At 42.9% G+C, this 25,365-nt stretch overlaps 1 protein-coding gene and 1 long non-coding RNA gene across 2 annotated transcripts in view; one reads left to right on the forward strand and one right to left on the reverse strand.

Annotated features, from left to right (window-relative positions):
• Positions 1-5,699: 5,699 nt before the first annotated feature.
• On the forward strand, positions 5,700-6,020 carry LOC146968225 (uncharacterized). The gene is made up of 2 exons (XR_015034298.1): positions 5,700-5,851; positions 5,903-6,020. It is a non-coding gene; the product is annotated as an uncharacterized LOC146968225 (long non-coding RNA).
• LOC146968226 (H-2 class II histocompatibility antigen, E-S beta chain-like) overlaps positions 5,895-25,365 on the reverse strand; it is a 46,494-nt gene continuing 27,023 nt past the window's right edge. The window contains exons 2-6 of the mRNA XM_085760026.1: positions 17,108-17,380; positions 10,036-10,249; positions 8,199-8,266; positions 6,753-6,866; positions 5,895-6,154 (exon numbers count right to left, since the gene is read on the reverse strand). Of these exons, the coding sequence (XP_085616152.1) occupies positions 6,129-6,154; positions 6,753-6,866; positions 8,199-8,266; positions 10,036-10,249; positions 17,108-17,380 (695 nt within the window). The 3' untranslated portion in view covers positions 5,895-6,128. The remainder of the gene's footprint in view (positions 6,155-6,752; positions 6,867-8,198; positions 8,267-10,035; positions 10,250-17,107; positions 17,381-25,365) is intronic.

Raw genomic sequence — 25,365 nt, forward strand, 5'->3', positions numbered from 1 at the left:
GCTGGAGAGGGTCTAGCACAGGGGTACTCAAATACATTTGTCGAAGGGCCAGAATTTTTCTTAACAGACACCTTGGGGGCCGCACATTCAAATAGGCCTAGATTGAAATTAAATTCACCTTTTTCATCTAATAATTTAAATATTTTTATTTTACTTGTAAGCACATAATTTTTATTTATACACTTCGTGGTGTTTTGTATGATATAAAATGAAAAATCTTGACATTATCATATCATTTACATATCATGCTGAAGCTTTACACTGCTGACTTGTATCCTCAGACATGCCCTGTGATTTTCAGCTTAAATATGACCTGACCATCACAGGACGTCTGACTCTGTTCTGAGGATACAAGTCATTGGTCCTGAAATGTGTGTTTCTCTTCTATAACACACATTCTACATCTCAGAGGCGACGTCTTTCCACACACAGGCTTCCTTCACCTGTCAAACGAGGCAGAGCTCAGTGGGAAACAGTAGGAGAGACACAGGCCGAGGGCACCGGGACACAACACCGGGGGAGAAGCAGGTCGTGCAGCTGTGCACCGCTGACGTGCACGGAAAAACAATTGCGTCTCATCAAATGCGCGCGGCTACGGCTTTTGAGTTGTGAGCGTGCATGACGCGCGGCTACATTGAATGGGTTTGAGCGCGCGCAAAAGACGCTTCATCTGAACGGCCCCCCATGCATGATGCAACACAGTTGAACCAAGACGGCGGTGAAAATCACCCACGGTCTCTGCAGACAGGCAGGGAAAACCCTGCAGTCCAGCCCGCCCTCCAAACACTCGCGCATGGTGATCTGGGTTCGTCTGCGTTTCTGTATCCCAGTGCAGCGCCTCACAGGCACACACAAACGCTGTGCTCGTGTTTCCATGTCCCAGCGCTTTGACTTACAGGCGCACGGAGCCCGAAAATACAGTATACAGTAATATGTAAACTAGTAGAACTCAGTCGCGGGTCTGATTGGAAGGTTCGGCGGGCCGGATGCGGCCCGTGGGCCGCCTATTGAGTACCGCTGGAGAAATCAGCGTAAAGGACGCTCTCTCTCTCTCTCTCTCTCTCTCTCTGTCCGTCTCTTTTTTTCTCTTTTTTTTCTGTGATAGAGATGCTGAGTATACTGTAGTAGGCTATATACTGACTATCTGATACCGAGGCTGTTGTGGTGGACTAAGAGAGATGAAGATTTGTGTTTTGTTTTTCATTACGGCTGCGTGATGCGGTCGCTCGCGCTCTAATGAATTAATAAGTAAATAAATAAATAAAGCGATCATCACAAGGGCAGAGTGGTATCTCAACACGGCAGCGACATGCAGTCATCCACCCTCAGTCCTGCTTTTGGGACATCCACAGCTGCTTTTCAGTGCCAGTTCGTCCCTGCTGTGTTAATTCAGGTGGAGTTTCCTTTACGCACCGACAGCCTTTGATCTCTGCTTTGATCTGACGTCAGATGTGACGGGACAATCTATATAGATATAAATTCACGTGTTGATTCCATTAGTTGCATTAAATAGTGGTTATTGTGGATATTTATTGCATTGAAATGTGCCTGGAACTGTGGAGATCTGCCTGTGAGGTCTTGGTGACGTGTGTGCACTGCAGGTCAGTCAGCCAAACTTCCACTGCACCTGCTGCGCTTCGCTCTGCGCTGAGATTAGACCTGGTTGGAGGTGGCGAGCTTTCAGCGCAACCTCGGCGGGACATTTTCCCACGAAACTTCCAGTGCACCAAGCTGAATCTGTGACGCCTCCCCCTGCTGCGCGGCCACACCTATCTCAGCGCAGCGCGATCTACAAATCTCCCAATCTGACTTTGCGCTAGGCTGCGCTGGTCAAAACTTGCATTAGACCGGCTGCGCTACCTTGCGCTACCTGCGCTGCGCCAGGAAACTAGGGCCCAATGTCACTAAAACCAAGGAGATGTGTCTGGGAGAGAGGGCAGCAGCAGAAGTCACAGGGTCCATCTTCAGGTCTGTTAGCTTGAGAGAGGAGGGTGTGGTGCACATTCAAATAGTTCAAATATCTTGGAACAACCATAGACAATAACCTCACTTTCCAGGGAAATGAAGATAACATTTAGGAAAAAGCAAGACAGGCAACTGAAGAGCTTTAACACCAGTAAACAAACCCCGACCATGGTCTACCGGTCACTCACTGAGAGCTTTCTCCTGTAATATCATCTCCTGGTATGGGAACCTCTCAGTCAGACAGAGGAATAAGCCGACCCGGGTAGTTAACCAGGCCAGTAAGATAATAGGAGACAAACAATGCAGCTTCAGGAAATACACAACCGTTCTATAACCTATAAAGAGCCATCCAGGTCTACACCACCCACCTTCTCAAGGAGGCTCAGGGTACAAGAAGCCATTTGTGCCGTCTGTAGTGGATATCCTGAAGGGATCTCTGAGCTATAATGAAATACAGCTGCTGTCTCTTTGTATGATATTGTATTGTAGTACTTAATATGCTTATTGATTAATTCGTTTTTTGTTGGGTTTATCCAGTTGATGTTGTTGTTTTGCCGACTGCCAAGGTGCCAAAGGCAAATGCCCACTGTGTTTTTAAACAATTGGACAGCAAAGTCTTCTTATTTTATCTTATCTGGAAACACCTGGACACACCTGGAGAGATGCTGCTGATAAGAAACACCTGTCCAGTTGTTAATCTGCTAACCCTCTAACCTGGTTTTATGCCTCTCTGATCTTGTTCTTTCTCCTGTTTTTATCACTGTCTTTTTATGTCAGATCACCACCAGGTTTGTCCTTTCAGCCTGAGCACTGTTCACTAGTCGACTCACTGCTTGGCACTGTCTGAAGCTCAAGTTTCTACTTGTTTCAGCATGTTTCACTTTCTCTCTGGTTTTATTTCATTTGATCCTGATCACTGATATATGAATATGTAGGTATGTTGCTCGGGGGTCGGGGGTTGGGGGGCTTGTGTTGGTGAGGATGCTGTCGGTTGTTTAGGTCCCATGTCTATAAGCATTCTTGCTTCTACAGGACAGAGGATGTTGTTACGATGCCATGTAAAGCCCTTTGAGACAAACTGTTTGTAAAAACGGGCTATACAAATAAAATTGCCTTGCCTGCCTTGCCTTGCCTTCTTTGGGGTTCCCTTTCTTTCATGTCCATCGGTTTGTAAACTGTCCATTTCCTTTTCTTAGAACATGAATAAAACACCATCCTGTTTTTAATGTCTGTTTGTTTAATAACTCTGTTATTACATGGAAACCAGAGACACAGATTCACTTCTTGTTTGGTCCAACCACCCCGCCCCCTCTGTGACCAGCAGCAGTTTATCTGTGGTCTGTTTCCCATCATGCACCTGAACTCGGCGTCTCTGGAAACTCCCGACTCTCCACAGTCAGACACTTCCTGTTTCCTCAGCAGCCAATCAGAGGCTGAGCTGCTCACGTGTCATCAGTTACCAGGAGAAGCTTGTTGTGCTACTACTTATGCAGTTTTCTCAAGACTTTTACTGGTGTGAACTACTGTTTCCAATCAGGCACCTGATCAATAATCAATCAATCAACCAACCAACCAACCAATCAATCAAGTGAAGCGAGTGTATATTATTATTATATGCAAGACAGGAGAGTTAAAAGGGTCTTGCATATAAGAACACTTGTTGGATTTGATATACAGACACTATGAACCCTTTCACTCTAGTCAATAAATCAATCAATAAATCAATCAATCAGCACTGTCTAACTGGAGAATAACAGTTGAAGTTTTCATGTTTTCATCAGCTGAGTTGTTTATACTATGACATCATCCTTATCTGTTGATCATGTGATCAGTTTGTGTTTGTGTTTCACTCACCCTAACCCCTAACCCAATCAGAAAACAGGCTGCTGACGACTCATCAGTTACCAGAAGAGTTTAATCCACAGCAGAGAGAACAATCTTTGTGGTCTGTTTCCCATCATGCACCTGAACTCAGCGTCTCTGGAAACTACCGACTCTCCACAGTCAGACACTTCCTGTTTCCTCAGCAGCCAATCAGAGGCTGAGCTGCTGACGTGTCATCAGTTACCAGGAGAAGCTTGTTGTGGAGGAGCAGCAGCAGAGAGGAGGAGCTCACACGCCTCTAGTGGACCATCTTAATCATTACCTTCATCATCATCATCATCATCATCAGAGAGGAGGAGCTCTGATGCCTCCTACTGGACCATCACAGGAACAGCAGCCACAGCACTGCAGCTGTCTGACTGTCAATCAATCAAAAATCCTTCTGCTGACTTATAAGGCTCTTAATGATAAAGCTCCAACCTATCTGAAAGAACTAATCATTCCTTACTGTCCTACCAGAGCACTCCGCTCCCAGAACGCAGGTCTGTTAGTGACTCCCAGTATCTCTAAAAACAGACTGGGAGGTAGAGCCTTCAGTTACCGGGCTCCTTTACTGTGGAACCAGCTCTCTCCATGGGTCAAAGAGGCAGACACTCTAACTACATTTAAGTCTAGACTGAAGACCTTCCTTTATGACAGGGCTTTTAGTTAGGGCTGGTTCAGGTAGCTCTGAACCATTTTATAGCTACGCTGCTATAGGCTTAGACTGCTGGGGACACATCTGGTTACACAGAGCCCTCTCCTTTCTCCCCCTCTCCTCTCCTCTCCTCCCTCCTCCTCCCAGTATATCTTTTGTCTATGTGTGCGACTCGGGTTGTTTTTCTTTTACTTTGTTCTGAAGTGAATTAAAGACGACTCTACTTGAAGATCCATCTTTTCCACCGTCGTGTTTTGTGTTTTTGAGTTTATTTTACTTAAATGGAGAAGAAAATTTAAAGGCCCAAATAGGACGATATACAGTATATGTTCTATATATGTTTCTTTCTTCTACAGTTCCAGATGTTATCACCTGTTGTTCCAGATGTTACACCTGTTGTTCCAGATGTTCGTACCTGTTGTTTCAGATGTTATCACCTGTTGTTCCAGATGTTATCACCTGTTCTTACAGCTGTGTGGTGACGTGTGACAGTGAAGCGACACTGAGTCTCAGTTTTTTTTTTTTACTTTGTTGTTTTTATTGCAGAAAAATATAGAATCAAAAATCAAACATGTGGATCAGAGACCAGAGCCAATAGAACAGAACCAGTGAAGCAGAGTCTAGATCAGACCTGGTCCAGGACCAACAGAGTCTAGATCAGACCTGGTCCAGGACCATCATTCCAGATTAGACCTGGTCCAGGACCATCAGAGTCCAGATCAGACCTGGTTCAGGACCATCAGAGTCCAGATCAGACCTGGTCCAGGACCATCAGAGTCCAGATCAGACCTGGTTCAGGACCATCAGAGTCCAGATCAGACCTGGTCCAGGACCAACAGAGTCCAGATGATACACCAGAGTCCAGATCAGATATTCAGAGACAGAGAACTAGACTGTGGTTTAAAGTGTGAGGGTTTTGGACCAGGTCTGGACCAGCTGAGTATCAGAGGACAGATCTGGACCAGGTCTGGACCAGCTGAGTATCAGAGGACAGGTCTGGACCAGGTCTGGACCAGCTGAGTATCAGAGGACAGATCTGGACCAGGTCTGGACCAGCTGAGTATCAGAGGACAGGTCTGGACCAGGTCTGGACCAGCTGAGTATCAGAGGACAGTCATGGACCAGGTCTGGACCAGCTGAGTATCAGAGGACAGTCATGGACCAGGTCTGGACCAGCTGAGTATCAGAGGACAGTCCTGGACCAGGTCTGGACCAGCTGAGTATCAGAGGACAGTCCTGGACCAGGTCTGGACCAGCTGAGTATCAGAGGATAGTCCTGGACCAGGTCTGGACCAGCTGAGTATCAGAGGACAGGTCTGGACCAGGTCTGGACCAGCTGAGTATCAGAGGACAGGTCTGGACCAGGTCTGGACCAGGTCTGGACCAGCTGAGTACCAGAGGACAGTCCTGGACCAGGTCTAGAGAACCAGGTGTTCATCCAGTCCAGCAGGGGGCAGCACTGAGAGTCTGAGCTGGAAACACAAAGCAGGTTAAAGCAGCAGCTGATTTATCTTCATCTGAGAAGCAGCAACAGGATCAAGACCAGGACCAGGACTGGGATCGGGATCAGGATTAAGACAAGGCCTGGGATTGGGATCGGGTCCAGAACCAGGACCAGGACCAGGATGGACCAGGACTGGGCTCAGTTACTGGGAACCAGGATCCGTCCTGGTTTAAAAAGAGAGGAGAGAGTCAGAAACAGAGACAGACACGTGAAGGGAACTGGTCTAAACTGGTCTGAACTGGTGTAGACTGGTATAAACTGGTGTGAACTGGTTTAGACTGGTGTAGACTGGTCTGAACTTTATTACAGATGCACTTTAAAAAAAAAAATTGCACCTTATAGCAGATGCACCTTAATGAATCTTAACAGCGCTATACGACACCCTTGTTGATTTTTTACACTTAATTCTACTACTACCCGTTGTTCTTTCCTACTGTAGCTACGGTATGATATTGTATAGTGATATTGTGATATTGTGATATGGTATTGTGGTTTTGTGACCTGCTATTTTTACCATACTGTACGTTGTTCTTATTTTCATCTCTGTACAATTGTTGTTGTTGTGTGAACCGCGGGACTACGGATGGAAATTAGCCTAGAGCTAAATCTGGTGTATTTACATTCTTAGATGTTCATTAATACGCAGAGTCCCGTTACAAATAAACAAATACATGAAAATGAAATGAAATGAACTGGTCTGAACTGGTCTAAACTGGTGTAAACTGGTCTGAACTGGTCTAAACTGGTCTGAACTGGTCTGACCTCGGGCCTTCCTCTTGTAGTAGATGAATCCAGCCAGAGACAAGATCAGACCCAGGATCAGTCCTGAGGCTCCGATGGCGATTTTGTTCCTCTCTGACTCAGGCATGGACGGATCTGAGGACAGACAGGTAGAGACAGACAGGTAGAGACAGACAGGTGAGAGACAGACAGGTGTAGAGACAGACAGGTAGAGACAGACAGGTAGAGACAGACAGGTGTAGAGACAGACAGGTAGAGACAGACAGGTAGAGACAGACAGGTACAGACAGACAGGTACAGACAGACAGGTACAGACAGACAGGTATTGTGGTATATTGATGTGTTGATGAAAAGAAGGGATCACCGCCGACACGTCTTCACTTGTGTTCAAAAAAGGAGTTTATTAACAAGAAGAACTGTGTACAAAAATGCCGAATCCTGGAGTATCTCTGGTGCCAATGTGAGAAGTTCTCTCTACTGGCCCAGAACTCTGAACTTATGTACCTTTTCTTGACTCCCCCTTCTGCAGGCAGAGAAGGGCCCTAAAGCAGATGTTAAAGCGATAGTTCACTCAAAATTGAAATGTCATTCATTATCTCCTCCCCCTCATGTGGACTAAGGGCTGGGAGAAGTTTCAGAGTCCTCCGTGGCTTCTCTGAGTTACAGCGGGGCTCCGTGCAGCAGTGCATGTCCATATGACGGTTGCAAATGGATACCAACTGTCTTCGTAACAAAAAGACACACCAAAAAACATCCAAATACCTCCATGCTCGTATGTAATGTCCGTCTTGTATTGAAGCCCTGAAATGCGAAATTGTCCCGAAAAAAGTTAAATAAGTCTATGTTTCAAGCTTGTTTGTAGCGGAAGCTATAGCGGAAGCTCCTCTTCCCAGTTCGTCAAATTTGGATGAACCGGGAAGAGGAGCTTCAAGAAGCTTCCGCTACAAAAACAAGCTTGTAATATAGACTTATTCAAATTTTTTCGGGACAATTTCGCATTTTGGGGCTTCAATACAAGACGGACATTACATACGAGCACTATGGAGGTATTTGGATGTTTTTTGGTGTGTCTTTTTGTTACGAAGACAGTTGGTATCCATTTGCAACTGTTGTATGGACATGCACTGCTATGCCGAGACCCCCTGAAATTTCAATTTTGGGTGAACTATCCCTTTAAATGACCCTTGACCTATCCCTTAACCTTTAGGCTAACTGAAGTCACCACATCCTGTCTCCCAAAACCGTTAGCAGTTGGAGAAAAAAGAACCAATCATTCACATTGAGCAGACAGACTCCATGAAGTCAGATGACTTCTAAGCAGGACATAGATTCCATCAGCAGAGCAGAGATCCACACATTCCTTCAGTTCCAGACAAGGCACACATACAAAAATGAACATAATACATAATGATGATACAAGACATTAAAGCAAGGAAGTTAAGGTGTGTAATACACTACAGTATTTACCCCAGTCAGTGATCATGGGTTCCTTCAGACTGGCGTGCTCCACCTTACAGGAGATCTTCTCTCCAGACCTGCAACACAAACCAAACCAGTTTTATTAGAATAGATGAGCCTGTGCATATTCTCATTTGTCCAGGTCATAGTAATACTATAGTATTTGTCTAGGAAGACGTTTCACCTCTCATCCAAGAGGTTTCATCAGTTCATGTAGCATCTGACCAGGCTGGGACTGGTCCAACTATCTGGTGTGGAGACTCACTATTTAACCTCTTGTGTGGGCGCTCACAAGGGTGATGATGTCACTGGTTCCCTTTTGTGCTCCAAGTGCCAACGACAGTCGTTAAGTGACTGTCTTTGGTGGAAAGTTGGGTTCGACTTTGTTAGTGCCCTATTGTGTTATAACAACAGTAGTTGGAGTCACTTGCCACTTGTGAACAGTTGTTATTCTTAGAGGCTAGATTGTTGAATCTCCTGGGAAGAATAGATGGTTTTTACACATCGTCATGACAACAACCTCTGACCTCTGACCCTCACATCACCTAGACCTAGACCTGGACCTGGACTCACCTGGGTGTGTACTCCAGGTGGGAGTGGATCTGGTAGTACCTAGACCTAGACCTGGACCTGGACTCACCTGGGTGTGTACTCCAGGTGGGAGTGGATCTGGTAGTACCTAGACCTAGACCTGGACCTGGACTCACCTGGGTGTGTACTCCAGGTGGGAGTGGATCTGGTAGTACCTAGACCTAGACCTGGACCTGGACTCACCTGGGTGTGTACTCCAGGTGGGAGTGGATCTGGTAGTACCTAGACCTAGACCTGGACCTGGACTCACCTGGGTGTGTACTCCAGGTGGGAGTGGATCTGGTAGTACCTAGACCTAGACCTGGACCTGGACTCACCTGGGTGTGTACTCCAGGTGGGAGTGGATCTGGTAGTACCTAGACCTGGACCTGGACTCACCTGGGTGTGTACTCCAGGTGGGAGTGGATCTGGTAGTACCTAGACCTAGACCTGGACCTGGACTCACCTGGGTGTGTACTCCAGGTGGGAGTGGATCTGGTAGTACCTAGACCTGGACCTGGACCTGGACTCACCTGGGTGTGTACTCCAGGTGGGAGTGGATCTGGTAGTACCTAGACCTAGACCTACACCTGGACTCACCTGGGTGTGTACTCCAGGTGGGAGTGGATCTGGTAGTACCTAGACCTGGACCTGGACCTGGACTCACCTGGGTGTGTACTCCAGGTGGGAGTGGATCTGGTAGTACCTAGACCTAGACCTGGACCAGGACTCACCTGGGTGTGTACTCCAGGTGGGAGTGGATCTGGTAGTACCTAGACCTAGACCTGGACCTGGACTCACCTGGGTGTGTACTCCAGGTGGGAGTGGATCTGGTAGTACCTAGACCTAGACCTGGACCAGGACTCACCTGGGTGTGTACTCCAGGTGGGAGTGGATCTGGTAGTACCTAGACCTAGACCTGGACCTGGACTCACCTGGGTGTGTACTCCAGGTGGGAGTGGATCTGGTAGTACCTAGACCTGGACCTGGACCTGGACCTGGACTCACCTGGGTGTGTACTCCAGGTGGGAGTGGATCTGGTAGTACCTAGACCTAGACCTGGACCTGGACTCACCTGGGTGTGTACTCCAGGTGGGAGTGGATCTGGTAGTACCTAGACCTAGACCTGGACCTGGACTCACCTGGGTGTGTACTCCAGGTGGGAGTGGATCTGGTAGTACCTAGACCTGGACCTGGACCTGGACTCACCTGGGTGTGTACTCCAGGTGGGAGTGGATCTGGTAGTACCTAGACCTAGACCTGGACCTGGACTCACCTGGGTGTGTACTCCAGGTGGGAGTGGATCTGGTAGTACCAGTCGGCGTCTGCCAGCTCCTCGGTGGAAGTGACATCAGAGTTCACTTCCTGTCCGTCTCTGATCCAGCTCACTCTGATCTTTTTGGGGTAGAAGTCGAAGACGCTGCAGACCAACATGGCAGGATGGTTCCCAGAGGGGGGGGTGGTGGAGTGGAGCCAGACGTACGGCTTCACTGCAACAGATCAATAACATTATTGATTATCATTATTATTATTAGGGCGGCATGGTGGTGCAGTGGTTGCCTCACAGCAAGAGGATTCTGGGTTTGAACCCGCCGGCTGGCTTGCATGTTCCCCCCGTGCATGCGTGGGTTCTCTCCGGCTTCCTCCCACAGACTAAAGACATGCAGGTTAATTGGTGACTTACCCATAGGTGTGAATGAGAGTGTGAATGGTTGTCTGTCTATATGTTATAGCCCTGTGACAGACTGGCGATGTGTCCAGGGTGTACCCCGCCTCTTACCTGAAGTCAGCTGAGCCATTTTCTGAACCTATTCACTGCCCTATCAATGTATCATGTCAAATCGCTATATTTCCCTGTTTAAAGTGCACTGCAAGATGCAGTTCCCCTCCAAACCACCAAAATGCCATATGTCCTGTCTCAACCAATCAGAATTCGGTGAGCGCTCTATTTTTTCTGAATTGAGGTCCCATGGCGAGCTTCACTTCCGCTTCCACTTAAGCCGGGTTCAGACTACATGATTTCAGGCCAATTTTGACACGATTTCGCGTCTACGACACTCTACGATGCTGTAAGACGCCCCAACGGAAACTCCAAACCTGAAGGGGGCAACCACATCAGTGGTGGAACCCCAGGGAACAGGAAGGAAGTGCCTGAGGGAGCACATTCACCTGCGCACCCAGACAGGAAGCATCAAGGGGGTAGATCGGACTACACGCAGGCGTAGCTCACAGTCGGCCATATGAGGACGGGCAACTGTCTCTGACTCTGGCTGCAGTTCCAGTGCAGTAGATGGTGATCCAGTCATCTGCACTAAAAAAACGATTCATAACTCTGTGAAAAATAAATCAGTATGTAGCTATTACTTTAACTATTTGCATAATGTCACTATAGTGTTACTTTTACAAAAAAAAATACATTATTAAAATTATCCGTAATTCTAAATATGCTGCATCATAACTGCATAAACGTTCATAAAAATCAAACCGTTTTGAAATCGGACAAAAACTGAGCAAGTTATGGTCATTATAGCAGAACATGCAGCAGAGGCTCAATGCTCTGAGGGAGAGAGTTGACCTTACCAAGATGGCCGCCGTACTGGCTACGCTTTGTCATTGGGAAACAGCTGCGGGTGAGTCATCTAGTTCTTATATATATCTATGGGAAGCATGGTCTGAAATGTTTGGAGCTGGCTCAGTCAGCTCTCTTGCCTGCTCCTGGAGACACCTCACAGCCACAGCTCCTGATCGATGATTGAAGACACCACTGGTACAGTAGAAGTTTAAGTTTGGAGGCCATGCTTTCCAAATGCTTTGATTGTGTGTGTTTGGTGATGCAATGGTTGAATTTATTATATTATTTTATAGAAGTACTTTGGTACTCGTGCTTTTGTTATTGGTACTCTATCATAACCTTTGGTGTAGCTTTGTTACTTTAATTATTAACCTTTTTGAAGTGATTTGAGTTAAATTAATCTGAATAAGTTTTAATTTATCAAGTAACATTAACATTATTATTATCATTTATTCTTTACATTAAGAAGTGTGAAGTGAAATTATCTGCTATTAATGCCTTTGTCTTTCTGTTTACCCTAGGTTATTAACCTATTCTGTTACACCCCATTCATCCCCATCTGCCCCAAAATAAAAAACTGAAGATTGAACAGAATTGAGTTGTCCATCGTGTCCTTCAACAGTTGATCAGCCGTTTTTCAAGTTTGGGCAGAGCTGTGGTCAACAAATACACACTTCAACAGCACATAACTTGACAGCCATTGAGACCAGAGACTCCTCTGATTGGCTCTGAGCCCTGTTTACCAGACATTTAGATCAAAGCTCACACGCACACACATATGCGCACGCACTCCTCTACCACACACACACACACACACACACACACACACACACAGGTGACTGACTGTACAGCAGGGGTGGAAAGTAACGAGTTACATTTACTCAAGTTACTGTAATTAAGTAGCTTTTTGTGTACTTGTACTTTTTTGAGTAATTTTTAAAATCCGTCCGTCCGACACTTTTTGATACCGCTATTCCGACACGTCGTCTTTTTTTTTTTTTTTTTTTTTACAGCTGCGATACCCAGGCGCGTCTCTCTCTCTCTTTTCTTTTCAGCATGCCTATCACTGGTTTGATGAGGGAGTGATGTTCTTAATCTTAAAGGGACAACGAGGAGTTTCTATTCGGTTATAAAAAAGTCTCACGTTAATGTGGATGAATCTCCGCTACCCACGCTTGTTAATGGGCCCATTTTCGATAAATATATCGTTCTGTCTCTATCGTTATTTTGTTATTATGAGTGGTGGCGGAGATGCTGGTCGAGCCGACCAGCGTTTTTTACTTTCGGTTTCGCAACGAGTCATGAGAATAACGCAGCTGAATCGCCGTTTATGGTCGGAACTACGGTGGTATGTGAACCTCTTTGAACCTCTGACTTTAATTCTTGATGAATGAAAACATGAGTCTGTCTTGCGCCGGTCAAAGAATTTCACGGTGCGCGCGGAGGCTCATAAATGTAGTGTGAAAACGCTTCGCTTTTCCAAAACTCCTCGTTGTCCCTTTAACAACTAAACTATCAAGTCACAAACAAAACTGACATACATGATAAACAAACAGAACTATGCTGCAGTTTGTTTGTCAAGTTAACCTGTGACCTTCAGCACCACGGACAGCGCGGCGGAGAAGCTGCTTAGGCTTAGGGCCTGGGGCCTCATTTATCAAAACTGTAAGTAAGCAGTGTAAAACTGCCGCTACTACATTTTTTGCTTAGGCCTACGGCGAAAAGAAACCCAAAATATTTACACCTTTTTCAGATCTATCAAACTGCGTGCACAACTCTCCGCAATTTCTCTTTGATAAATCAAACTGGATCCAAGAATGGTGCGCAGTTGTGCACGTGAACGGAATGCCTAGACACAACCATATATGGTCAGCACGTGCATATTAATTAGCCATGTGCTCTGTGGAGCGGCAACAAAGTGACAACGAAGACAACGGGCGGAGGGCGGGGGAAAGAAAGCGAGATACATGGCATCGGGCAATAAATCAGAAAAATGATCTTGCATTTTAATAAGCTACAATAAAAACAAAAACCTCCCAAATCTCAGCTGCCTGTGTGTTTTTAAACTTGGAGGGTTTGTTTTTTCTTCTCTAATAGGCCTATGTATTTGTGTATGAGAAACAGTGTCTCAGATGAAAAAAATAAATAAAATCAGAAGGACACGTCTTAATCAATGTCGGAAAAGCGGAATGTTTGAAAAATAGTAAAGTGCCGCTACTCCGACAATGAAAAAAAAAAAATGTCGGAATAGTGGGACGTTTGAAAAATAATGTTAATGCCTCTATTCCGACAATTAGAAGTCAATGTCGAAATAGCGGCATGTCGGAATAGCAGCATGTAACCAGTAGGTGGAATCTTTTGATTTTCTTACTTATTTCTTTAAAGTGAGAGTCTCTTATTAAAGAGTATTTCTCACAGTGGAGCAGGAAGTGCATCTCTGTCTCTATCTCTCCTGTGGAGCAGTGAGCACATAGCCGCTGCTCTCTGGGCAGCCATGTCTGTCGGTGTCGTCCTTTCTCTACAGCGAGCTGGTGGTCACTCAGCCTGTACTTGGTCAGGATCAGTCTTTGTTTTATGTCTCTAACAGAGTGGAGGTATTCGGCCAATTTATATTCTCTGTTTAGAGTTAAATAACAATTTAGTCTGCTTTGAGTTTTTCTTTTCTTTTCCCAATATTCTAAATATAAATCTTTTGATTGATTAATGATAATTTTTATTCTCTGGTGTTTTGGGGCTGAGCTGATGGGAGCCAGGTTACTGAGTTTCTCCATCAGCTGAGTGAGGGGGCTGTTTTCCGGGTTCAGCTCTTGGGTTTTTAATGTTTTAAAGGGAAGTGTGTCTTTTGGGCTACTATTTAGATGGTTCCAAAATGTCATTGCCCGTTTTTGGATATTTAGTAATAATGGGAAACGACCCAGCTCTGCTCTGCAGGCGTTATTTGGGGTCTTTCTCTGAACTTTCAGAATTCTTCTACAGAATTCCGTGAATTCTCTCTCTCTCTCTCTGTCTCTCTCTCTCTCTCTGTCCCTTCACAGACGCACTCAGAAGCAGCAGGTACATCTCTCCCCCCTCACCGCTACGTGAGTTTGTGCATAACAGGGCTCGTCGCTATGTTGTCGTCTTAATATTAGCCATTAGCCACAGCTAGCAGTTAAAAGCTGACGTCAATGATTAAAGACAACGTTATCAGGCATGTCCATCTATTCGGCTACGTTTACGGCGACCAAACGTCCTCTTTTTTTTAATGAACTCATGAACATGTCCGGCTGTGTTCGGTAACGGGACCGCTGACCCTGCCAGATTAAAGGACTAGACACACCGGGGCTGAAGGCCGGACCGGCGCGACCCGACTTCATTCTCGGTCCTACTCCTACCGGCAGTCCGTTTAGTTAAATGTAGGAGCCCAGTCAGATCCATGGCCATGCTCAGAGGAACAGACAAGCAGCCCACTGCTTCAGAGCAGTTACAGTAAAGAGGCAAGTGTGTGTGTGTGTGTGTGTGTGTGTGTGTGTGTGTGTGTGTGGGTGGGTGTGGTGACAGAGAGAGAGAGCCTACAGTAAAATACCCCCCCCCCTCCTCCTTGAGAGCAGACAGGAAAGACAGTAAAAAAAACAGGTGTGTGGGAGTGAAAGAGGGAGAGAGAGATTTTTCTTTTCTTTTTTTATCCGTATTGAAAATGGTATTGAGTATCGAATATTTTCCTTAATATCGATATTGAGTTGAAAATGTTAGTATCATGATCATGATCGTGACAACCTTAGTGCCAGTAACTGTAACTGTCCATCTGATTGGCTCTGGACAACTGCAGCGTCAGAAGGTCAGAATCAAGTTGGTGCCACAGGAGCTAAAAGATGATGGAGACCAGTGTATCGATGGAGAAGGGACAAATTTGGAACACAGAGACATGCACAGAGAATGTTAGGCCAATCTCTGGCCATTATAGCCCCCCCCCCCCCCCCCCCAAAAAAGTAACTAAGTAACTTTTACTCTGAGTAAATTTTAAATAAACTACTTTTTACTTTCACTTGAGTAGATTTTTACACCAGTACTTTTAATTTTACTTGAGTAAAATTTCATCAAGGTAACAGTACTTTTACTTGAGTAGATTTTTTTGGTACTCTTTCCACCCCTGCTGTACAGCTCCTAGGGCTGGGTATCGGTACTCGATACTTTTCAGGTACCGACCGAAACAACCCAGTACCAAGTAGTATCGAAACTGCGCCTGTCAATCGATACTTTGTGTTGGCTACCCAGATCAAGAAAAAAAAGACTGTTTCTATGGTTTTGCTCGCAGCCAATCGCTGCAAGTGTTCTTCGATTCAATGCGCGGTGTGATTGGTCCGCCACCGCAACAACAACAGTTTGTACGGCGGTGAAGCGGGTCTCTCTCTCTCTCTCTTGTCCGTCTTTTAAAATGAGAAGCGGCACCTGAACCCCCCGCCACCGCCGCCACCGCCGCCCACATACACGCACACAGACACACACACGCACCTTCTCTCTCTCTTTTTTCCCCTCTCTCTCCCCGCTCGTAGCGAAGCGGCGCTACCGCTAATCTATCGTTTTAAATCACTGATGAACAGCTGCCTGTCATTTAAAAATGAAATCGCGGACATTGAGACTCATCGTTACTGCTTCTGATCACAGCGGCACCGTTCACTGAGGTCCTCGTTACGTAATGAGCGCTCATCTAAACGAGGAAGTCTCCTCTCCCGGTGTAAACTACTACATCAATATTTTCCGGCCGCTTCTAATCAGAATCCGCACCGTGCAGAGTTTGCACTGCACCTCAGTTTCATTTGTTTTTTATTTGACAGAGTTTCACACAGAACTCTCTGGTGGAGTCTTTCCATGTTTCTCTTTCTGCGCCAGTGAAAAGGAGACATTTACATTTTTTCATACAAGATGATTGTCTCATAAACTTTTTTATTTATTTATTTATTTTTTTTATTGAAGGACTATTCATTGCCCATCCCTCGTGAAAAATCTTTTGAATGTGGAGGAGTGGTGACATTCATGTAACCGATTGCTTTCTTTTCACATGATTAGTATCTAATGAAGTTGAAAAAAAGTATCGAATGAAGTACTCAATTGGTATCAGTATCGTGTTAAGGGTACTGGTATCGGTACTGGTATCGAAAATTTTTAAACGATACCCAGCCCTAACAGCTCCTCCATATCAGATGATCATGTGTCTGTCTGATCAGCTCTGTCTTGACCTTAAGATCGTGGGTTTGATTCCCATGTTGACAGAGATGGCACAACCCGCAGTAGCTCCCGTGGCCCATTCAAAATTTCGTTATTATTATTGGGGGTTGTTGGTCGACATCAGACTGAACTGAATGATGAGTGTGAGGAAGGAAGCACTGATCAATAATCCATAAACTGATATTGACTGAATCACTTTTATAGTAAATGTAGAACACGATCACATCCAGAAAGTGTCATTATCAATCAATACTGATTATCAGAGAGTAGATCAATAAGTGCTTCTATTGACAGCAACAGCTGAGCAGCAGCTGCAGTGACTGTGTTTCTCCAGCAGGTGGAGACAGAGACCGATAGATCACAACCTGTCAATCAACATGATGATGATGATGATGTCACAAACACACTGAGCTGTAACGTGATGATGTCACAAACACACTGAGCTGTAACATGATGATGTCACAAACACACTGAGCTGTAATGTGATGATGTCATAAACACACTGAGCTGTAACGTGATGATGTCACAAACACACTGAGCTGTAACGTGATGATGTCACAAACACACTCACCTGACTTAGTCAGAGCAGCCTGGTACTCATTACCAACGTTGTTCAGACAGTACGTCTCCCTCTGAGCTCTCATGTTAGCCACGTATCCAGGGTTATTGTTCCAGGCCTCAGCGTTCTTCACTCCGTACTCAGTGTATCCTACATACTTCCCCACTCTGCTGTCAAACCTGTTGACCTCCAGTTTGTTGAAGTACCAGGAGGTGATGAAGGTGATGCCGCTCAGTTCAGTGGAGTTAAAGTCACAGTGAGCCGCTGTATAATGCATAAATCCATCTGTGGAGCAGAGTCACACAATTATCACTGAGTTCATCAATGTATTGATCAGCTGACAGGCTACCCAGGACTGAACATGTATTGATCAGTGATCTATATATTGATCAGTATACTGGTAAGTGTCTAGATGTGTGTTTAGATCAGAGTATTGATCACTAGGTGCGTTTACATGGGTCCAAAAATCCTATTTACAATCAGATTAAAAGGTCAATCAGATTCGACCGTACCGGATCCGATTGTATTTCAGATCAGATTGAAAGAGGTAGTCTATGCCGATTGATAATCAGCTTCATGCCGCATGTTAACGGCTGAATAGAGAGGATTTGGTTGATAGAGTAGATTATTCATTCTGCGCATTGCGCCATAGGCGTCACGTATTGACGTTTGCGGGAAATAGGAAACAGGAAAATCAAAGCAGTGTAGCCAACATGGCGACTTTCTCGCTAATTCTGGTGACTTTTTTTGTCAAAAGCGACTAGCGACAATCTAATGACTTTTCCCGGTGTTGTTAAAGACATTTGTGGTTTCTTCAACGAGCAGCAGCTGCTGCCGTAAGCCCCGCCCCCGTCCCAAAGCATCGGCGGTCAGTCTCACAGTAGTCTCGCTGGCCAGACCCTCCTCCAGAGAAGAAGGAGATCTCACAGTAGTATATAATCAGCTTCAGCTAGGGTCATGTATACGCGGATTGAATGTGGATCACTTTATTTAGCGTCCATGTATACAGAACAAATAAGATTCATTTGGGGCGGTGCGTGGCGCAGTGGTTAAGGCGGCTGCCCCATGTAGAGGCTACAGTCCTCAACGCAGGCATCCCCGGTTCGAATTCCGCGTTGGGCAGACCTTTCCTGCATGTCATTCCCCCTCTCTTTGCCTCCCCCTTTCCTGTCCGTATATCCACAAGTTTCCGAACGTCATCTATAGTCAAAACCAGAAGCTGGTTTTGACGGTTTGGTGGAATTGTACGTTTACGTTTCCATGGTTTTCAGTCGTTGTCATAGTTGTGGTAAATGCATGGATCTATTCTCGCTGGCTTTTAACACGGATGTCAGTCTGTGTGATATCCACTGTTAAAAGCTGCTGTGATGATCCATGCGTTTTACAGATTTTCATTGAAAAAATAAATAAATAAATAAATCCATACATTTACCGCGACTACCGAAACCATGGAAACGTAAACATAAAATTCCACCGGAAGAACAAAACCGGCAAAACAGGCTACGTTGTTGACGTTCGGAAAAAGGTGGATACTTTGGCTAGCAAATAAAGGCAAAAAGGCCAAAAAAATATACTTTAAAAAAAAGATTCATTGAGGAAAACACTGCATGTAAACTCAGCTAATGTGTCTAGATGTGTTGATAGATCAGAGTATTGATCAGTATAGTGTCTAGATGTGTTGATAGATCAGAGTATTGATCAGTATAGTGTCTAGATGTGTTGATAGATCAGAGTATTGATCAGTATAGTGTCTAGATGTGTTGATAGATCAGAGTATTGATCGGTATAGTGTCTAGATGTGTTGATAGATCAGAGTATTGATCAGTATAGTGTCTAGATGTGTTGATAGATCAGAGTATTGATCAGTATAGTGTCTAGATGTGTTGATAGATCAGAGTATTGATCGGTATAGTGTCTAGATGTGTTGATAGATCAGAGTATTGATCAGTATAGTGTCTAGATGTGTTGATAGATCAGAGTATTGATCGGTATAGTGTCTAGATGTGTGTTTAGATCAGAGTATTGATCAGTATAGTGTCTAGATGTGTGTTTAGATCAGAGTATTGATCAGTATAGTGTCTAGATGTGTTGATAGATCAGAGTATTGATCAGTATAGTGTCTAGATGTGTTGATAGATCAGAGTATTGATCGGTATAGTGTCTAGATGTGTCGATAGATCAGAGTATTGATCGGTATAGTGTCTAGATGTGTTGATAGATCAGAGTATTGATCGGTATAGTGTCTAGATGTGTGTTTAGATCAGAGTATTGATCAGTATAGTGTCTAGATGTGTGTTTAGATCAGAGTATTGATCAGTATAGTGTCTAGATGTGTCGATAGATCAGAGTATTGATCGGTATAGTGTCTAGATGTGTGTTTAGATCAGAGTATTGATCAGTATAGTGTCTAGATGTGTGTTTAGATCAGAGTATTGATCAGTATAGTGTCTAGATGTGTTGATAGATCAGAGTATTGATCAGTATAGTGTCTAGATGTGTTGATAGATCAGAGTATTGATCAGTATAGTGTCTAGATGTGTTGATAGATCAGAGTATTGATCAGTATAGTGTCTAGATGTGTTGATAGATCAGAGTATTGATCAGTATAGTGTCTAGATGTGTTGATAGATCAGAGTATTGATCAGTATAGTGTCTAGATGTGTTGATAGATCAGAGTATTGATCAGTATAGTGTCTAGATGTGTCGATAGATCAGAGTATTGATCAGTATAGTGTCTAGATGTGTCGATAGATCAGAGTATTGATCAGTATAGTGTCTAGATGTGTTGATAGATCAGAGTATTGATCAGTATAGTGTCTAGATGTGTTGATAGATCAGAGTATTGATCAGTATAGTGTCTAGATGTGTTGATAGATCAGAGTATTGATCAGTATAGTGTCTAGATGTGTTGATAGATCAGAGTATTGATCGGTATAGTGTCTAGATGTGTCGATAGATCAGAGTATTGATCGGTATAGTGTCTAGATGTGTTGATAGATCAGAGTATTGATCGGTATAGTGTCTAGATGTGTGTTTAGATCAGAGTATTGATCAGTATAGTGTCTAGATGTGTTGATAGATCAGAGTATTGATCAGTATAGTGTCTAGATGTGTGTTTAGATCAGAGTATTGATCAGTATAGTGTCTAGATGTGTTGATAGATCAGAGTATTGATCAGTATAGTGTCTAGATGTGTTGATAGATCAGAGTATTGATCGGTATAGTGTCTAGATGTGTTGATAGATCAGAGTATTGATCGGTATAGTGTCTAGATGTGTTGATAGATCAGAGTATTGATCGGTATAGTGTCTAGATGTGTTGATAGATCAGAGTATTGATCGGTATAGTGTCTAGATGTGTTGATAGATCAGAGTATTGATCGGTATAGTGTCTAGATGTGTTGATAGATCAGAGTATTGATCGGTATAGTGTCTAGATGTGTTGATAGATCAGAGTATTGATCAGTATAGTGTCTAGATGTGTGTTTAGATCAGAGTATTGATCGGTATAGTGTCTAGATGTGTTGATAGATCAGAGTATTGATCGGTATAGTGTCTAGATGTGTTGATAGATCAGAGTATTGATCGGTATAGTGTCTAGATGTGTTGATAGATCAGAGTATTGATCGGTATAGTGTCTAGATGTGTTGATAGATCAGAGTATTGATCGGTATAGTGTCTAGATGTGTTGATAGATCAGAGTATTGATCGGTATAGTGTCTAGATGTGTTGATAGATCAGAGTATTGATCGGTATAGTGTCTAGATGTGTTGATAGATCAGAGTATTGATCGGTATAGTGTCTAGATGTGTTGATAGATCAGAGTATTGATCGGTATAGTGTCTAGATGTGTTGATAGATCAGAGTATTGATCGGTATAGTGTCTAGATGTGTTGATAGATCAGAGTATTGATCGGTATAGTGTCTAGATGTGTCGATAGATCAGAGTATTGATCAGTATAGTGTCTAGATGTGTCGATAGATCAGAGTATTGATCGGTATAGTGTCTAGATGTGTTGATAGATCAGAGTATTGATCGGTATAGTGTCTAGATGTGTCGTTAGATCAGAGTATTGATCAGTATAGTGTCTAGATGTGTTGATAGATCAGAGTATTGATCAGTATAGTGTCTAGATGTGTCGATAGATCAGAGTATTGATCAGTATAGTGTCTAGATGTGTTGATAGATCAGAGTATTGATCAGTATAGTGTCTAGATGTGTCGATAGATCAGAGTATTGATCAGTATAGCGTCTAGATGTGTTGATAGATCAGAGTATTGATCAGTATAGTGTCTAGATGTGTTTAGATCAGAGTATTGATCAGTATAGTGTCTAGATGTGTTTAGATCAGAGTATTGATCAGTATAGTGTCTAGATGTGTTTAGATCAGAGTATTGATCAGTATAGTGTCTAGATGTGTTGATAGATCAGAGTATTGATCAGTATAGTGTCTAGATGTGTTTAGATCAGAGTATTGATCGGTATAGTGTCTAGATGTGTTGATAGATCAGAGTATTGATCAGTATAGTGTCTAGATGTGTTTAGATCAGAGTATTGATCGGTATAGTGTCTAGATGTGTTGATAGATCAGAGTATTGATCAGTATAGTGTCTAGATGTGTTTAGATCAGAGTATTGATCAGTATTGTGTCTAGATGTGTTGATAGATCAGAGTACTGATCAGTATAGTGTCTAGATGTGTTGATAGATCAGAGTATTGATCAGTATAGTGTCTAGATGTGTCGATAGATCAGAGTATTGATCAGTATAGTGTCTAGATGTGTCGATAGATCAGAGTATTGATCAGTATAGTGTCTAGATGTGTTGATAGATCAGAGTATTGATCAGTATAGTGTCTAGATGTGTTGATAGATCAGAGTATTGATCAGTATAGTGTCTAGATGTGTTTAGATCAGAGTATTGATCAGTATAGTGTCTAGATGTGTTGATAGATCAGAGTATTGATCAGTATAGTGTCTAGATGTGTTGATAGATCAGAGTATTGATCAGTATAGTGTCTAGATGTGTTGATAGATCAGAGTATTGATCAGTATAGTGTCTAGATGTGTTTAGATCAGAGTATTGATCAGTATAGTGTCTAGATGTGTTGATAGATCAGAGTATTGATCGGTATAGTGTCTAGATGTGTTGATAGATCAGAGTATTGATCAGTATAGTGTCTAGATGTGTTGATAGATCAGAGTATTGATCAGTATAGTGTCTAGATGTGTTGATAGATCAGAGTATTGATCAGTATAGTGTCTAGATGTGTTGATAGATCAGAGTATTGATCAGTATAGTGTCTAGATGTGTCGATAGATCAGAGTATTGATCAGTATAGTGTCTAGATGTGTCGATAGATCAGAGTATTGATCAGTATAGTGTCTAGATGTGTTGATAGATCAGAGTATTGATCAGTATAGTGTCTAGATGTGTTGATAGATCAGAGTATTGATCAGTATAGTGTCTAGATGTGTTGATAGATCAGAGTATTGATCAGTATAGTGTCTAGATGTGTTGATAGATCAGAGTATTGATCGGTATAGTGTCTAGATGTGTCGATAGATCAGAGTATTGATCGGTATAGTGTCTAGATGTGTTGATAGATCAGAGTATTGATCGGTATAGTGTCTAGATGTGTGTTTAGATCAGAGTATTGATCAGTATAGTGTCTAGATGTGTTGATAGATCAGAGTATTGATCAGTATAGTGTCTAGATGTGTGTTTAGATCAGAGTATTGATCAGTATAGTGTCTAGATGTGTTGATAGATCAGAGTATTGATCAGTATAGTGTCTAGATGTGTTGATAGATCAGAGTATTGATCGGTATAGTGTCTAGATGTGTTGATAGATCAGAGTATTGATCGGTATAGTGTCTAGATGTGTTGATAGATCAGAGTATTGATCGGTATAGTGTCTAGATGTGTTGATAGATCAGAGTATTGATCGGTATAGTGTCTAGATGTGTTGATAGATCAGAGTATTGATCGGTATAGTGTCTAGATGTGTTGATAGATCAGAGTATTGATCGGTATAGTGTCTAGATGTGTTGATAGATCAGAGTATTGATCAGTATAGTGTCTAGATGTGTGTTTAGATCAGAGTATTGATCGGTATAGTGTCTAGATGTGTTGATAGATCAGAGTATTGATCGGTATAGTGTCTAGATGTGTTGATAGATCAGAGTATTGATCAGTATAGTGTCTAGATGTGTCGATAGATCAGAGTATTGATCAGTATAGTGTCTAGATGTGTCGATAGATCAGAGTATTGATCAGTATAGTGTCTAGATGTGTTGATAGATCAGAGTATTGATCAGTATAGTGTCTAGATGTGTTGATAGATCAGAGTATTGATCAGTATAGTGTCTAGATGTGTTGATAGATCAGAGTATTGATCAGTATAGTGTCTAGATGTGTTGATAGATCAGAGTATTGATCGGTATAGTGTCTAGATGTGTCGATAGATCAGAGTATTGATCGGTATAGTGTCTAGATGTGTTGATAGATCAGAGTATTGATCGGTATAGTGTCTAGATGTGTGTTTAGATCAGAGTATTGATCAGTATAGTGTCTAGATGTGTTGATAGATCAGAGTATTGATCAGTATAGTGTCTAGATGTGTGTTTAGATCAGAGTATTGATCAGTATAGTGTCTAGATGTGTTGATAGATCAGAGTATTGATCAGTATAGTGTCTAGATGTGTTGATAGATCAGAGTATTGATCGGTATAGTGTCTAGATGTGTTGATAGATCAGAGTATTGATCGGTATAGTGTCTAGATGTGTTGATAGATCAGAGTATTGATCGGTATAGTGTCTAGATGTGTTGATAGATCAGAGTATTGATCGGTATAGTGTCTAGATGTGTTGATAGATCAGAGTATTGATCGGTATAGTGTCTAGATGTGTTGATAGATCAGAGTATTGATCGGTATAGTGTCTAGATGTGTTGATAGATCAGAGTATTGATCAGTATAGTGTCTAGATGTGTGTTTAGATCAGAGTATTGATCGGTATAGTGTCTAGATGTGTTGATAGATCAGAGTATTGATCGGTATAGTGTCTAGATGTGTTGATAGATCAGAGTATTGATCGGTATAGTGTCTAGATGTGTTGATAGATCAGAGTATTGATCGGTATAGTGTCTAGATGTGTTGATAGATCAGAGTATTGATCGGTATAGTGTCTAGATGTGTTGATAGATCAGAGTATTGATCGGTATAGTGTCTAGATGTGTTGATAGATCAGAGTATTGATCGGTATAGTGTCTAGATGTGTTGATAGATCAGAGTATTGATCGGTATAGTGTCTAGATGTGTTGATAGATCAGAGTATTGATCGGTATAGTGTCTAGATGTGTTGATAGATCAGAGTATTGATCGGTATAGTGTCTAGATGTGTTGATAGATCAGAGTATTGATCGGTATAGTGTCTAGATGTGTCGATAGATCAGAGTATTGATCAGTATAGTGTCTAGATGTGTCGATAGATCAGAGTATTGATCGGTATAGTGTCTAGATGTGTTGATAGATCAGAGTATTGATCGGTATAGTGTCTAGATGTGTGTTTAGATCAGAGTATTGATCAGTATAGTGTCTAGATGTGTTGATAGATCAGAGTATTGATCAGTATAGTGTCTAGATGTGTCGATAGATCAGAGTATTGATCAGTATAGTGTCTAGATGTGTTGATAGATCAGAGTATTGATCAGTATAGTGTCTAGATGTGTCGATAGATCAGAGTATTGATCAGTATAGCGTCTAGATGTGTTGATAGATCAGAGTATTGATCAGTATAGTGTCTAGATGTGTTTAGATCAGAGTATTGATCAGTATAGTGTCTAGATGTGTTTAGATCAGAGTATTGATCAGTATAGTGTCTAGATGTGTTTAGATCAGAGTATTGATCAGTATAGTGTCTAGATGTGTTGATAGATCAGAGTATTGATCAGTATAGTGTCTAGATGTGTTTAGATCAGAGTATTGATCGGTATAGTGTCTAGATGTGTTGATAGATCAGAGTATTGATCAGTATAGTGTCTAGATGTGTTTAGATCAGAGTATTGATCGGTATAGTGTCTAGATGTGTTGATAGATCAGAGTATTGATCAGTATAGTGTCTAGATGTGTTTAGATCAGAGTATTGATCAGTATTGTGTCTAGATGTGTTGATAGATCAGAGTACTGATCAGTATAGTGTCTAGATGTGTTGATAGATCAGAGTATTGATCAGTATAGTGTCTAGATGTGTCGATAGATCAGAGTATTG

This window comes from Trachurus japonicus, chromosome 18, assembly GCF_045865225.1.
Source record: "Trachurus japonicus isolate A0001 chromosome 18, Traja_1.0".
NCBI lineage: Eukaryota > Metazoa > Chordata > Actinopteri > Carangiformes > Carangidae > Trachurus > Trachurus japonicus.